We start from the raw sequence: 17294 nt of genomic DNA on the forward strand, positions 1-17294 counted from the left end.
ATTTGGAGTCCTACAGCTGCTTGGTGGATATTCTTTTACAGGGCTAGAGGAAGGGTGGAGGTGGCTAATAGGTATAATGGAGGATATTGATCGTTAATCTTTTTTTCCTTTAAAAAAAGAAAAGAAACAAATCTGGGTCATGACTACTATCCTGATGGCCAGAGTAATTACAAACGTTGGAGTCTCTCTGTACTGGAGAAATAAAGAAATGATTGTGTTCTCCTGCATCGGCTGATGGCTTAGAAACTATTAAATCTGCTTATAAACTCAGTTGTGCGATAGGGGTCTTCAGTAAGAGTGTGATTTCTTCCTCTCTTCTGAAGGAGAATCTTAGTTCTGCTTCTTTCAAGAAAATATATTCAAAATATAGCTTAAATTTCCTAACCTGAAAGTCTAAATGATCGCCCCCTTCCTTTTGTTTTACTAGAGATTTCTTTGCAAATGTACCTGTTATTATAGGATTAATCTTATATCATGTATTATAAACTTTAAATGAGTATTTTAGCTCTAAGCAGAGTGTAGATTCTATTAGATTGGCTACAAAGACCAATAGGAAGAAAGGATAACAAATGGGTTAAGAAAGTTTGTGGGTTTAGTTGCAAGGTTCATAGGCTTTATGAAAATTTAAAAATATATGAAAGCTAATTTAAATCCTAATTTCTCCTGCTACTTAGAATTAAAATAGCAGAAAATGAGAAGGGTTGTTGATTAATCAATCTTACAAGATAGATTAATATTTGCATTTAAGATAGAAATCTTTGCTTTATAGAAGAACTTACTATATGTTCAGATTTTTAAAATTCTTATACAGGGAACTTGTCCCAGAGTACAAGCCTTGGGGAACAGGAAGTTATATTTATAATGGAAAGTGAGCAAAAAATTCCAAGCCTCCATATTGTTCCTAAGAATTTAAGGCAACACTATCCAATAGAAATACAATGAGAAATATATGTAATTTTAAATTTTCTAGTACCCACACTAAAAAAGTAAAGAGGAACAAGTGAAATTAATATTTGATATATTTTATTTAACCAAATATAGCCAAAATATTATTTGAACATGTAATCAGTGTAAAAATTGACATATTTTACATTTTTTAAATAAGCCTTTGACATTCAGTGTTTAGTTTATACTTCCTGCATATCTCAGTTTGGACTAGCCACATTTCAAGTGCCAATAGACACATATGGCTAACAGCTACTGGATTGGACAGCACAGATGTAAGGGACAAATGTTCCTTATATACACCTGTAGATATATATGCTAGTGGAGTTGGAGAACAAATAACACCCAATTTAGATGTTACCTGAATTAGCAAAGGAAGGAAGAAAAAGAGACAGAAAAAGGAACCCAGGGACAGCTGGGTGGTGTGTCCTCAATTTCTCAGTTAGTGAGTGCTCAGATTGTACTTTCTTCCAGAAAGAACAAAGTGTTTCAAGTGTGTTATAACTGTTTCTCTGCCCTGTCCCTATGAGGATACACATTTACATTTCTCATGAGAAAAAATTCAGGCACCAACACCATTACCAGGATAGGAAAAATGATATCAAATCTGAAAGAACGAGGACTGGAAACTAGATTTACCTATGTTCTATTTTTTACCTCCAGTTAAGTGCTAACAATTTTAGTAGTACTTGTATTCTATGCAATTTCCAGGTGCGTGTGTCCATTTTGTCAGAGGGAATTGGATGAAGACAGTTTGCTGGATCATTGCATTACTCATCACAGATCGGAAAGGAGACCTGTGGTAAGGATTTTTGTTGTTATATTTCTGGAATGTCTAAATTCAATATACTTTAGAAAATCCATTTACTAGGCTTCTACTTATAGACGTGATATAAAGGATAGTTTATGTCAAGGTTATGGTAGTTCTATGACTATTTTTTTTTTTAAGGATTTTATTTTTTCCTTTTTCTCCCCAAAGCCCCCCGGTACATAGTTGTATATTCTTAGTTGTGGGTCCTTCTAGTTGTGGCATGTGGGACGCCGCCTCAGCATGGTTTGATGAGCAGTGCCATGTCCGCACCCAGGATTCGAACAGACGAAACCCTGGGCCGCCTGCAGCGGAGCGCGCGAACTTAACCACTCGGCCACCAGGCCAGTCCCAGTAGTTCTATGACTATTAACAATATGAAAGTGTTGAGTTGAAACTGATAAGAATTACTAATGTGCAGTCATTCTTTTATTTATGAAATTAGACATCTCTTACAGATAACCATGGGCATAATCAACAAGAAGATCTAAAATGCACAGTTAAGGTCTAACTAGTATACTAACCAGTCACATCCTAAGTTAAAAGCTTTTTTTAATAATGCAAAGAGGGTTATCGTGACAGTACACTAGAAATGGAAAGTTGACAGTCATTCGTCTTTATTAATCAACCTATTGTTTTATTTCCTAGTCTGAATAATTATCCATATGCTTGCACTTTAAATATACATATTGCTCATTATTTCATAGGTCCATTGTGAAGGCTGCCTTTTTTCTTTTCAACCTAGCATTTTAGTTTTACTTGGCAGTGTGGTGTTATAATTTTCATTTTTGTGTAGTTGTGAGGAAAAGAAGAGTGGCGATGGGTACGTCATCGTTTACTCAGCTATTCTGCTATTTTTGAACACTTGGATTGTTGCCAGTTTTTAGGATTTGAATTCATATTCTTGTACATTTAAACCTTTCCTTCTATCGGATTTCTTCCTACAGGGAAATTCCTTAGATTGATATTTCTGGGACCAGGAGTGTAAACTTTTTAAGAACTCTTGAAATACGCTCCCAAAATGCCTTCCAAAAAGTTTAAGTCAATTTATATTTGTGTCAGCAATTTATGATTAAACCCCTTTCACCTTAACTTGGCCAAGATTGGGTACATTTATTTTAAAATTACTCAGGCTTAACAAATGTATAATTATACCTTGAAGATTATTTTGAGTTTTATTTTAGTTTTATGTTATGTATGTACGTGATTATGTGTGTGTGTGTATATATATTCTTACACACATCTATACATATATATGTCTATATGTGCGTTGTTTTTATATATATGTTTTTGCTTTTTGAACTGTGTTTTAAGTTTGTTTTTTTCATAAAATCCTTTCTGTATGTGGATGAGATTGAAACTAGTATATTAGATAGACAGATAGGTAGGTAGATAGTGCTCACAACAATCCTATGAGATACGTATGATTATTATCCCCATTTTACAAATGATAAACTGAGGCTCAGAGAGGTTATGTAAGTCTTGCAAGGTAAATAGCAGAGCTACAATTTGCACCTAGTGGTCCAGCTCCAGGGCCTGCATGGTGAACACCTGTGCTCTACTAAGCAACTATGTGAAATCAAGGCTAGTGGAGAGTTCTCAGAGGAAGCCATGTACTCTCACGGTTGGGGAAACCAAGCTGGGAGGCATGGGGAGGATGAAGTGGTAAAATTTCAGAAGACCGGGATGCTATCACGGCCTTGAGGTGGGAGCAGATTGTTCAGAAAATCCATGGTTCTGTAACAGACCAGGGCCATCTAGAGATGGTCACTGGAACAGAAGACCTTTAGGTTTTCACTGTTAGCAGTTCGTTCTTGACTAGAAGCTGAAGACACATGTCACTCCGAAGGATCTAGAGCCAAATAGAAGTCAGGATCTATGCTGTGGTTATGAAAAGGCTAGAGGTAGGTATTGTGGCATAGCTGGAGTTCACGTGCTTAGGGATCCACACTGGGGACACATAGTTAAAAACACCCTGGTGGAAGTCCTGGACAAGGAGGACTGAGCCTGAGGCTGCTTCTGGATTGCTGTGGAAGTTAGCAAGGAATTACTGCTTTAAAGGATTCGATTGCTGGGCTTGCCTGCAGATGAGATCAGTCACATCATCTAATTTACCTGGCGTAGTAAGTTTCAGGCCAGTTAGAGGCTTGGGAGAGTGATTCTACCTTCCAGATACAATTAGGTAATTCTGAAATCAAACTACAAGCAACTAATCTTTCTTTTCCTTTTTTTGTTTGTTTGTTTGTTTTGGGTTTTTTGGTGAGGAAGATTGGCCCTGAGCTAACATCCGTTGCCAATCTTCCTCTTTTTGCTTGAGGATGATTGTCCCTGAACTGACGTCTGTGCCAGTATTCCTCTATTTTGTCTGAGGGATGCTGCCACAGGATGAGCGGTGTATAGGTGCGCCCAGGATTCGAACCTGTGAACCCCGGGCTGCTGAAGCGGAGCGTGCAAACTTAACTACTGTGCCACTGGGCTAGCCCCTAATTTTTATTTCCTGAGTTGCTCAAGACTGGGATAGTAGGTTAGGAACATCAGGGAATTTGACCTTCCTCGCGGGCAGCCTTCACAGCCAACAGCTCCTTTTTGTCACACAGTAGTTACGTTCTGCCATGTTTTATTTTTTTGAAAAAGTATATCTGTGGAATAATAGACTCAAAGGAGGTGAATGACACAAACAGCTTGCTTCCGATTGAATTATGAGACCACTTCTGAGAGAAGTTTGGTAGTTTATCTTGTAAAGGAAAGATGTTTCAGCCAAAACCACACTTTCTGGCTATCTTGTCTGCCCAGGGTCCTCTTTCTTTCTCTGGCTGGCTCTTATTTATCCTTTAGAGCTCAGCTTAAGTCTCACTTCCTCTGGAAGCCCTCCCTGACACCCAAATTAATTTCAGCTCTTGCTTTTCTCACCTCTTTTTTTCTAGTTTACCACAATTTGTAATTGTCTATTCATTTCATGCCTGTCTCTCTCTCTCTAAATTATTAAATTCTTGAAGTCATGGAACTTAACTCCTTTGTTCAACCCTGCATGTCCAGTTCTTGGTGGAGAACCTAGCACGTAGTAGGATGTAGTGATATGAAAAAAAAAGATAATAAAGAAAAGCAGAATTCCGGTTACCCAGGTTCAAAGATTCCTCTCGTCTTTTATTTTCTGTCTTGCTCCGGAGATTCATTCCTTAAGGGAAGTGACAGGACTTCTCTTGGTTTGGAACAAAAACTAGGGTGACTAGAGCCTGAGCCATTCCTCCCCACAGCAGGTTATTTCCAAGAGATGTTTCCTTCAGAATACCTGTGACTTGACTGGGGCGTGGGAGCGTGTGTGCACAAATGTTTTGGAAGGAAGAAAAATCATCATTAAATTTGCTTTCAAACTCTTACTAAATTAGATGTGCAATTTGGTACCTTAATTTTGGTTATAGATTTGCCTGTAATTATTTTCAGTGCCTGGCTCCTTTCTCTTCTTTTGGCGTTGGATTCAGGAAACTTTAACTTCTTCTCCAAATGGCATTTGTCATCATATAGGAAGTTTTCTATAATTGGCTGAGTGGCTGTGGAGGTTAATCGAAATCACAGATAGAGCTGGGTGTCCAGTGTAGTAGACATTCCGAAGGATTGAAGTTGGTGGTAGCTTCTAATGTGGTGGCTGTTACTTGCCCATTACATTCCCCATCAGATAAAGTCCATACTGAGATGAGGTGAAGATCTTTTGAATGTACACTGAACAATTATTGGTACCTAATATGAGTAGTATGGGCTGGGAGCACTGAGTAGAAAGGAATAATACAGGATGAGCTGATGTTAGGAAAATGGCAACGTTAGGGAGAGGGTGGGTGAACACTTAGGTACTTAGGTGATGATCAGTCAGTCTCTCATTTACCATTTCCTTCTCCTTCCTATTCTTACCCTTTCCTCCAACAGGTCAAATTCCCCAATGTAAGAATTAAAAGAAATTTTTGGAGTAGCACAGACTTTAGCCCATTGTTTTGCAGTGTCCTTCTAGTGGAAATCTCTTTAGTCACACAACTAAATTTTCTGCACACTGGAAGACTGAAGCCTCCACTCGCTCCTTATTAACATCAGACTAAAAACAAAAACTACTTTGCTTAAAATTCCAGGTTTCCTGTAGCTTTCTCCTCTGTTAGACTTGAAGCTCCTTAATGGTAGGGCCAGGGCTTAGTCATCTCTGTACCTCTGGCTCCTGGCGCGGTGTCATCAGAAACCATGTTCAACGCTCAAATGAGGATCTATTGAGTTGAACTGGTCCCAACTCCTCGTGCCAAACTCGTCTCCCACCACTTCCTCCAACCTGCCCTGTCCTCAGCTGTGCTGAGCTATTTCCATTGCCCTGTCCTTTTAGGATTTCCAGGCTTTCTCCACATTGATTCCATTGCCTGTGATGCGCCTCCTTGGGCATGACTGGCTCGTTCTTTAAGACTCATTTCAGTTACCAGAAACTCGGCTGAGTCCTTTCCTGAGTTCCTGGGCAAAATTAGTGATTCCCTTTTCAGGTCTTGAACAGTTGTCTGTTCATATCTTGAATATAGTGCTTGTTATGCTGCGTTGAAACTATCTGCTTAAATGATAAGCCGTTTATTATATGTGCCAAGGACTCAGCTAATATAGTGACTGGGCTTCATAATGTGAAATTATGTCTTATTTTGAATCTACCAACAGCCCCACAAAACAGAGATAATTCTCATCTTACAGGTTAGGATTAATTATTTGCCACAGTTAAGTCAGTGAGAGGCTGGGATGAAATTGGAAACTATTTTCTGGGTACTGGGAATGCAAGGGTGAACAGGACATGTGTAATCTTCCCTTAGGGAGCCCCAGCTATTCAAGGACAGGGATCAAAATAGTAGTAAATATATGGCATTTATTAAATGCCTCATATGTACTTGGCACATTAAGGACATTATTTATAAACATCATAACTACTTTACAAGATAGGTAGTGGTGTCTCCATTTGACAGAAGAGGGAACTTACGTGTCGAAGGTCAGACAGCTGGTAAGAGCCAGTGCTAGGATTTGAACCCAAGGCTTGCTGACTTCAAAGGCCCTGCAACACAACCCTAGCTTACTGGTTTCTGTATTCCACGTGCTTAGCACAGAGTAGAGGCACAATAAAGAGTGTTGAATGAACACATTTCTCTCACACACATATTCTTTCTTCCACACCACAAAAAATTAGTTGCTTTTCTGTTAAAATATTTCTTGGTCTCAGCTCTGTTCTTGTTACTACATAGGTGTCTCAGAGTAGATTCAGTGGTGTCTTGCGATAGCCAGTGTTGCCAGTTAACCAAGATAGCTAGAGCATTAGAAAATCATAAGTGGTTAGAAAGCAATAATAATTTGAATGATGTCATTTTATTAAAAATAAGACATAAAGATTAACAGAGTAGGGGCCGGCCCCATGGCTGAGTGGTTAATTAGGTTCTCGCACTCCCCTCCGGCAGCCCAGGGTCTCGCTGGTTCGGATCCTGGGTGCAGACATGGCACTGCTCGTCAGGTCACGCTGAGGTGGCGTCCCACATGCCACAACTAGAAGGACCCACAACTAAAATATACAACTATGTACTTGGGGAATTTGGGGAGAACAGGCGAAAAAACAGCAACAAAAGGTTGGCAACAGTTCTTAGCTCAGGTGCCAGTGTTTAAAAAAAAAAAGATTAATGGAGTAGAGCAAAGTTCAGAAATGGAGCTTGTTTATAGAAATTGAGCATATTGAAACCAGGACCCCATAAAACAATAAGAAAGAAAAGAATTATATAAAGACCTCATTTAGATTTAAAGAAAAACATCATCCAAGGTGATAAATTAGACACTGTTATAATATGAGAAGAACACTGGATTATCTAGTAGAGGCTTAGATTCCATTGCTGATACTTATAGTGGGATAAATTGAAGCTTATTTCTTCCCCTCTGAAATTAGGTTCTTCAACAAAATAAGGATAATAATTCCTTGGATTTTCGTGAAGATCAAATGAGAATACCACCTAATTTATACTTAGCACATGCTTAGCATTCAGTAATGATTCTGAATCTGGTATTTTAGGTAATGAATACATGAAGAAATAAATTTTTTTAAAAACCTAGCTTAAAACATAATAAAGCAATATACATTAAAAGAGTCATTTATATTAGCCAGTAGGGAAATGCATGTTTAAACCGTAATGAGATACCACTTACACACCTATCAAAGGGACTAAAATAAAAAAGTATTGACAGTACCAAGTGTTGGCAAACATGAGGAAAAACTGGATAATTCCACATTGCTGATCGGAATGTAAAATGGTACAGTCACTCTGGAAAATAATTTGGCAGTTTTTTATAAAGTTAACCATAACACCATATACAGATAACCATAACCATAATCATAACCATAACACCCAGCAATCACACTCCTGGAAATTTATCCTAGGAAAGGAAAATGTGCTTGTGCAAATATCTGTACACAGATATTCATTGTAGCTTTATTTGTAACAGCCAAAAAGTAGAAAGAACAAGTGTCCTTCAGGGGGTAAATAGATAAACAAACTGTGGTACATCCATACCATGGAATACTACTCAGCAATAAACAGGAAGGAACTAGTGATGCAGGCAACAATGTAGATGAATCTCAAAGTCATTAAGCTCAACGAAAAAAGCCAATCGCAGAAGATTAAATACCGTATAACTCTATTTATATAACACTCTCAGAATGATGAAATTATAGAGGTGGAGAACAGATCAGTGGGTGCCAGGGTTAGGGAGAGAAGAGAAAGTGAAAAGGTAACATCAGGGAGCTCCCTTGTAGTGACAGAACAGTTCTGTATCTTGATTGTGTTGGTGGTTATATGAACCTATACATGTGATAAAATTTCATAGGGCTACACAAATGTACAACCCCTCCCCCCAAAATGAGTTCATGCAAAAATTGATGAAATCTAAGTATGATCTGTAGTCTAGTTAATTGCCATTTTCCTGGTCTTGATAATGTACTATAGTTATGTAAGATGTTTCCATTTGGGGAAGCTGGGTGATGGGGACATGGGACCTTTCTGCATTATTTTTGCAATTTCTTGTGAGTTTGTCAATATCTCAACCCATTTCATTACCCATTTTTTCAAAATGAAAAAAAATTTTTTTAAAGAGCAATTAATGGCTATTAAATTAGGAAAATACACGTAAATACTAAGAACTGATGCTGGTGTGTGATAATCTATATTACTGATAGCAATAAAAAACTATAGAGCAGGGGCTGGCCCCATGGCCGAGTGGCTAAGTTTGCGCACTCCACTGCAGGCGGCCCAGGGTTTCGTTGGTCCGAATCCTGGGCGCCATCATGGCACTGCTCATCAAACCACACTGAGGCAGCATCCCACATGCCACAACTAGAAGGACCCACAATGAAGAATATACAACTATGTACCAGGGGGCTTTGGGGAGAAAAAGGAAAAAATAAAATCTTTAAAAAAAATACAAAACTATAGAGCAATAGATATTATGAATTGTAAATATTCATAACCTTTGACCTACTAATCTCCATTTCTGGTCATTTATCCTAAGAAAATAATCCCCCAAAGATAAACACTATAGATAATGTCATTTATAATAACAAAATATCCACATACAAAAAAACTTGTCTTCCACAAGGTAGGCAACTAATTAAGTAATTTATGGTACGTCTACCAACTGTAATATTGTTTAAATAATAAATTGATAAATATGAAACAAATAGTTATATACAAGAAATACATATGAAGAATAGATGTGATTTTATTTGTTTAATGTTGCTTTAATATTCATGCAATTTTAAAACATAATACTGAAGTATGGCCAATATATTCATGAAGTTAAAATTCGCTTTGTTGAACGATTATTTTTTAAATCTGAAACTAATGATTATTTTAAATTCTTTCTTGAACTCTTGGTCTTGTTTATTTCCAGTTCTGTCCCATTTGCCGATTAATACCTAATGAGAATCCGAACAGCTTCAGTGGCAGTTTAATAAGACATTTGCAAGTCAATCACACTTTGTTTTATGATGATTTCCTAGTGAGTATATTTTCTTACTTTTACTTTGTTTTTATGCTGTCTGTGTTAAGCTTACCTTTTTTAAAACAAGTAAATAAAATTCTAGAGAAAAAAATTTGTATATAGCTGAAGTGTTAACTATTAGCATTAAGTAGGAAATCATAAAAATATAATGTTTCATAAATTTGACTGTTAATATTACAGTGGTTATCTGCCTTAGACAAAATTATTTTCTTTGTGATCCATGTGTAAAGAACCAGATTTTGCTTTCAAATTATTTTAATTTCTACTCTCGTCCCTCCCTATACATAGTTATAATTTTTATGAACTTGAAAACTTACATAGCTCAGATGAAATCACATCAGTAATGAAATGGCTTAGAGAGTTTCTTCTGCATCCAGTTGCTTTTTAAATGGCTGTTAGTAGGTATGACATTGTCAGTAGTGAGACACACAGGCCTTATTTTTAATTTAAATTCTATAAAACACAACACTCATGTTTACTGAACTTTTTTAAACTTAAAAAATTTATTATGAAAAAATTTTCAACATGTGCAAAAGTAGATGGAATAGTATAATGAGCCTCCATATACCCATCACTGATCCATCAATAACGACCAACTCCTGGCCAATCTCCTCATATTAAGACTTTTTTTAAGATGTAAGAAAATTTAAGTATAATATGAATAGTCCTTTACTTATGACTGTATTTCCCACGATCAGAAATGAGACTAATAAGCAAAAAGTAACATAGCTTTTGTTGTACTTCGGTCCATGCGTCGCCATGTGAGGGTAATGGGTTGTCTTCTGAGTCCCTTTCAGTCTATTATGGGGAGAAAAATCACTCATAGCCATGTTCTGAAATAGAATATTTTATTGTTACTTTTATTTAAATATGTGAAATGTTAAGGGTTAAATTTGAATTTGCATGTAATTCACATGATTTGACTGTTTTCTTTTCATGCTATTTAGGGTAGAATTTAATAATTGTTAAAGACTGTCATTTGTAAATTTTCTCCTTGCTTTCTGATCTGCCCACTGTGATTATCCAGGTTCAACACAAGGACCTTGAGTCCTGACCTGGGTTCTAAGTAACAGCTCTGTCACAAGTGTGTGACCTTGGGCAAGATATTTAACCTCTGAGCCTCTGCTTGTTCATTTGTTGAGTGAGAAGAATAAAAACACCTCTTCCCTAAAGCTTTTGTGAGGGTTAAACGAGATAATGCATCTAAAGTGATTTTCACAGTTTGGGCCCTGATGTTAGGCGGGTTGAAGGGAAGAGAGGATGTGGGAGTGGAAGGACCACTGGAAGAATCGAAGAAGCTGCCCCACAGAGGCTTCACATTCTCTGCTCCATCTCTCCGATAATGTCTTTCCTGGCGCCTAAAGCACGCAAGGCCTCACCAGAGCCTGGTTCTGGTCTGCGTGTGCTCATTTTTCACAACGCATAATGCTTCCTCTTTAGTTTAGCTCCATAAGATGTTCTAAAAGCCAGGTTGATTCCATACCTGTTCTGACTATTCATGTTCAGTCCGTTCTTCTCAAGACCTTTCAGACACAGTATGATCCAGGGCAGGTCAGGAAGAAGTCACTTTCCCCCACTCAAAACCATATTCTTGGGGGTCGGCTCCAAGTGGCCGAGTGGTTAAGTTCGCGCACTCTGCTGTGGCGGCCAAGGGTTCGGATCCTGGGCGCGGACATGGCACCGCTCGTCAGGCCACATTGAGGCGGTGTCCCACATCCCACAACTAGAAGGACCTGCAACTAAGATATACAACTGTGTACAGGGGGGTTTGGGGAGATAAAAGCAGAAAAAAAAAAAAAAGATTGGCAACAGTTGTTAGCCCAGGTGCCAATCTTAAAAATAAATAAATAAAAATTTAAAAAACCCATATTCTTGGATATGGAATGAAGTTGAAGGGATGTTCTCTGTTTTGCTTTTTTGTTTCTTAAGTTACCACCAAGTACTATACGATGCACTTTATACAAATTACCTAATTTTATTCCTTGCAGCAACTTCTGTGAAATGAGTACTGTATTATGATCCTCACTTAGCTGTGAAGTATCTGAATCCCAAAGTTTAATAAATTGCTTAAGAACAAGCCACTGTTTAGTACATATCTTGTTCTCTTCTGTGCTTTATGGCTTTCCTTTGGATTTTGCTTAGTTACTTTTATGTTTTAGAATGCACTGCCAATGGAGAGTTTACTTTTTTTTTAGTTTATTGGGGAAGAGGAGATGGATTGCAGAGGATAGAGCTCTTAATAGTTTTTATTTTTTTTACAAAATGTGCTGATTTAAAAGTTTTGAATTCCATTTTGACCTCAGGGAGGCAAGAAGAAAGATTTGTTTTCAATTTTTTTTTGGAAATAGATATTCAGTAGTACTGTTGGGATTGGTGAATCCTATGGGAATGTCTTAATTTTATTCCATATTATATGTTTATGTGAAACATAACACTCTTACCAAGATTTGTAATGTTGACTACAAACTACTAGCTAGATCAGATAAAACCTTGACATTCCAAATCCAGACTATTTTACTATGACAATAACTGGTTAATTGATAGGCAGTAAAATGAAATAGAACATGCACTAACCACAAAGCAAACATCCTGGGTTCTGTGACAGTTTTTATGGAAACTGAGAGATCACTAAATTCAGGGCCTTGGTTTCCTGCAAAATGAGGGCATTGCATTGACTCTCATTGTCCAGTTTCTGAAAACTATTGTCTCTCATTATATGTTTCTAACTATTTTTCTTTATTGTAGGATTTTAATATAATTGAGGAGGCTCTTATCCGAAGGGTCTTAGACCGCTCTCTTCTGGAATATGTGAATCGCTCGAACACCACATAATTTTTTTAAAAGGAAAGAGAAGGAAATCATACAATTGCACCATTTGTTAAGATGCTGCTTGAAAAATTGAAGGGAAATGGTCGATGTTTAATGAGCAAAAATGTACAACACAGTTAAATGTTTGCCCGTGTTTATTGTTATATTGCCTTTTAAAACTACTTTCACTATGGTGGTTTAAATGTTTTACATTCTTGAGTTTCTTAGACACTTAATGACAAAAAATTGTCTCCATCAGCCATTAATATAGGGAAGAGAACACGAGGCTGGGTATGTGGGTGAAGGATCTTTATTTGTAAACTGGATGACACTGTGTGTAATGCTACATGTTAATAATTACCTTCATGGCTGGGCAAGATAACTAATGTTTGTTCTATGTAAAAAGATGGAGAGTGAAACAAAGTGTGGACTTTCAAGGAAATATGAAATCTGTTCCAATGCTCATATTCTAATATCTAATAGAATAACATGAATAACCTTACATGAGAGTAGGAAAGGAAAATTTTGGAAGTCAGCGAAGTCTGTTTAACCAAATTGTGTAACATAATACTGTAACAAGATAAACTTTGTGTTAGGAATGTATACTTAATTATTTGACTTTTTATAACTGTGCACACATAAGAATTTAATACTATATTTTTCAAATATTTGTAGCTTATTATTTAGAAATATTTCTATAATATAGGCAATTTTTTAAGAGCCATCAGCTGATATTTACAGTAGAAGTATTCTCATGCATAATTTTTAGTGGAAAACCCTAAGGGCTTTGATTTTTTTTTATTTTATCCTTTAGAAAAATTATAAAATAAAACATAAGTAACTGAAAACCAAAAGAAAATGTATAGCTTATTACATTATTTTAGGGAAATACTCTTTTAGAGCTCTGCCTGCCACCCTGGATGTCCTCTGTCTGTCCTGTCACAGTTGACGATCTTCTTCCCCAACCCCACAGAAGTAACCACTACATTGATTGCAATAGTAATCACTTCTTTGCATTTCTCTATCATCACCCACGTGTGTACCTCTACACACTGCATTTTAACCTTACCCATTTAGAATTGTTTTATTACATACATCTTTTACATCTCTCTCTTTTTTTTTTAAGATTGGCACCCAAGCTAACAACTGTTGCCAACCTTCTTTTTAAATTTTTTTAGTGTTTTTTATTCTTCCCAAAGCTCCCCAGTACATAGTTGTATATTCTAGTTGTGAGTGCCTCTGGTTGTGCTGTGTGGGGCACGGCCTCAGCATGGCCTGATCAGTGGTGCCATGTCCACGCCCAGGATCCAAACCGGTGAAACCCTGGGCCACCAAAGCAGAGCGCCCGAACTTAACCGCCAGGCCACAGGGCTGGCCCCTTACATCTCTTTTTAATCTAAAGGTTCCCCCTTTTTTCTTTTCCTTAAAATTTACCAGTTGAAGAACCTGGTCTTATGACCTATAAAGTTTCGCACAGTCTATATTTTGCTGATTGCATACTCATGGTGCAATTCAGCATGTTCTTCTCCCCTCTGGATGTGACACATGGATCCGGAGCTTTGAGCAGACTCAGGTTCAGTCCTTTTGGCAAGACTACAGGTCATGGTGTGTTCTTTCATCAGAGGGCACATAATGTCTGGTTCTCTCTTTTTGTGATGTCAGTAAAATTGATACTCAATGCCTGGATCCATTGTGGGGTTGGAGTATTCTATCATTTTTTTCATTCATTAGTTGGAAGATTTTTATAAAGAGATGTTTCCCTACATCTACTATTTGGTTAACCAGTGAAAGGGAAAGGGAAAGTCAATATTTGAATTTTCCCTTTATTCACCAATTGTCAAGATAATAGACTTGTTCCCTATCATCTTCCAGAGATGACTTTTTTTTTTAGTATTATGAACTCATGGATTCACACGTATTTGATAAGTTTCAATCCGTTTCAAATATTACCTTATTAAAGCTCAAATTGTCCCATCTTTGGCCATTGGGAACCTCATCAAGTTGGTTCTGAGTCCTTTTGACACTACTCTGCAGTCTTTAATAGCTTCCTTGCTGTCTCCTATGACTAGATATTCCAAGCTCAACTTGTATGCTTCCTGCATCCAGACCTGGAATCAGTCATTTCTCTGAGAAGCCTGGTTACTGACGGTGAGAAATGGTATTTCAGAACCATAATCTAGGCTCTGAGGATGCTCATTGCTATTACATTGGTCACTGTTTCTAGGAGAAAGCTAGGAAATATCTATGTTTTTTAAGGATAAAACATTTCATGAGTTTATTTTGATACTTCCAAATCAAATTGAGTACTACAGGATTTTTACCTAATCCTTTCTATTACAAGTATATCTCCATTTTTTTCTATATTGATAATCCTGGTTTTCAAGGACACAGGGTATGATAGAAGTAGAATATCCCACAATTATTCATTTCCTTTATCTACCTTATACATGCAATAGTTTTAGCATAACAATACTAATACAACCACCACCAATATGATAACCAAAACAGTTAAAATTTTTTTCATTTGCTCTCCCTATTCTCCTTCTATTTTTCTTTTTTTTTTTTTTGAGGAAGATTAGCCCTGAGCTAACTACTGCCAATCCTCCTCTTTTTGCTGAGGAAGACTGGCCCTGAGCTAAGATCCATGCCCATCTTCCTCTGCTTTATACATGGGACGCCTACCACAGCATGGCTTTTGCCAAGCAGTGCCATGTCCGCACCTGGGATCGGAACTGGTGAACCCCGGGCCACCAAGAAGTGGAACGTGTGAACGTAACCACTGCGACACCTGGCCGGCCCCTGCTTCTATTTTTTAAAGTCATGTTATATTAACATTTTCAGAACATACTGGTATAACATACTATACTTTCTCCCTCCTAGCTCTCATTTAGTCTTAGTTCTTCAGGTAACTATATATTCAGTGCTTGCCACTAGTCCTTATTTGATGACTGTGACTCTTTTTCGTATCTTGCTTTTTAATGACGAATCCAGGACAGAGAATAATGTTTCCATCCTGAAAGCAAGCAAAGAAGCTATAAAGACTAGTGATGCCAACTCCTGAGGATAAAATGTTATTTGGCTGTAGTTAGCTTTTTAATTGTAATCATTTATAAGCTTCCTTGTTTCTTACACATAAATGTAGTCATAATCGTGATGCCCCAAATTTTCTGTAGTAAATTATCCATTACTTCTTTAAAGTCTTGCTTACTATTCTGCCATCCATACAAGATAATTAAAAAAACATAAAACTGGATGAAATCTAGGGGGCCTTATTTCTGCCCTTTTAGGTATTGGTTTCAAGCTTGCTTTTCACAGCTACAAACAAGTAATAACAGATTTTTAGTTTCACAACCTCTCTTCCTCCAATATGGATGAATCATCAATAAAGCAAAACCTGTTGGACAACAAGTGCAAAAGGAGAGGAATTTTAGAGATAATCAGACTAAAAACCTAGTCCCTGAAAAATGAAAGAATATATTTCTAAGCATTAGTACCGACTATCCAGAAAATAAATCTTCGTTAATTCAGAGCAATACAAAATGCATCTTTCAATTGTAAAACTTGAAAAAATTTCAAAACTTTAAAAGCTGTATTTTAAGTAAAGCTTTAAGTCACCTGCCACTATTAACCTCAGTGCAGCAGTTCTGCCTCTTGTCCCTGGGTTCCTCTTAGGATAATTTTGCCACCTACAGGACAGATTAGGTGCTGGCCGCCTGAATTATTTTGCCTTTTGAATTATTTTGAGTTCTAAAATGGTGAGGTGCAAATGTTCGTTGTTTCACTGTGCCTTTAGCCTTTTATAAAAAGCAATTTATAATACAATTGTTTTAAAAAAAAGTGAAAACCAGTATTGGAAATTGTTGACTACTAACAAAAAGTTTCACTCTCTTTATGGCACCTCAAGATGCAACTTTTTCAAGGCCTCGTAGGGAAAACACTGATTCACATGTCATTCTTCAAAAGCTAAATTCTTCTAATCCTACAAAAACCTATGGAGATTTTCCTTCCATGTGTTTTTTCACCCAACTGTCTACAATGTAGGTTGATAAATTGGATTGTGAATCTGTAGTAAAGATAATTCCAGGTCAGATCTCCTAAGAGATCCTGGCTCCAATGATGATCCTTCATCACTTTTACTGGGTGCTAAGTGTCTTTCATTTTGAAGTGACCTTACTCCAGTTATTGAATGTTTGTCATAGAATTTGTACCTTGAAGCATTGAAGTTGTTTTAAAAAGTCATTAAGAGAGTCATTCTTTTATTATTCAGCTGCAAAAAAAATCTGTATAATGATCAGAATTTAAAATGTACAATTCTTTTTCTTCTGTAAATATGTGTTGGGAGAAATAAAGAATGGCAGGACCATTGCTTTCATTAAAATATCTACTGTGTCTATTCTTGTATATTGATCTTGATAATTTTTTACACAAACTTAATATGCTTTTAAAATTGTCATCATTCAGCAATATCTGTCACAAAAATATACCTTCATTTAGGCCATTAGTTCTCAACTAGAGGCAGTGTTGCATCTCAAGAGACATTTGACAATGTCTAGAGACATTTTTCTTTGCCATAACTGGGGTATGCTATTGGCCAGGGAAGTGAGTAGAGGCCAGGGATGCTGCTCAACATTCTATTATGCACAAGACAGCCGCTCACAATAAAGAATTACCCTGCCCCATATGTCAATAGTGC

General features: G+C 37.0%; 1 protein-coding gene across 1 annotated transcript in view; it reads left to right on the plus strand.

Annotated features, from left to right (window-relative positions):
- RNF125 (ring finger protein 125) overlaps positions 1-16979 on the plus strand; it is a 38237-nt gene extending 21258 nt beyond the window's left edge. Inside the window, exons 4-6 of the mRNA XM_008538888.2 lie at positions 1657-1747; positions 9683-9790; positions 12539-16979. Of these exons, the coding sequence (XP_008537110.1) occupies positions 1657-1747; positions 9683-9790; positions 12539-12625 (286 nt within the window). The 3' untranslated portion in view covers positions 12626-16979. The remainder of the gene's footprint in view (positions 1-1656; positions 1748-9682; positions 9791-12538) is intronic.
- The last annotated feature ends 315 nt before the right edge of the window (positions 16980-17294 follow it).

Source organism: Equus przewalskii, chromosome 7 (genome assembly GCF_037783145.1).
Source record: "Equus przewalskii isolate Varuska chromosome 7, EquPr2, whole genome shotgun sequence".
Lineage (NCBI taxonomy): Eukaryota > Metazoa > Chordata > Mammalia > Perissodactyla > Equidae > Equus > Equus przewalskii.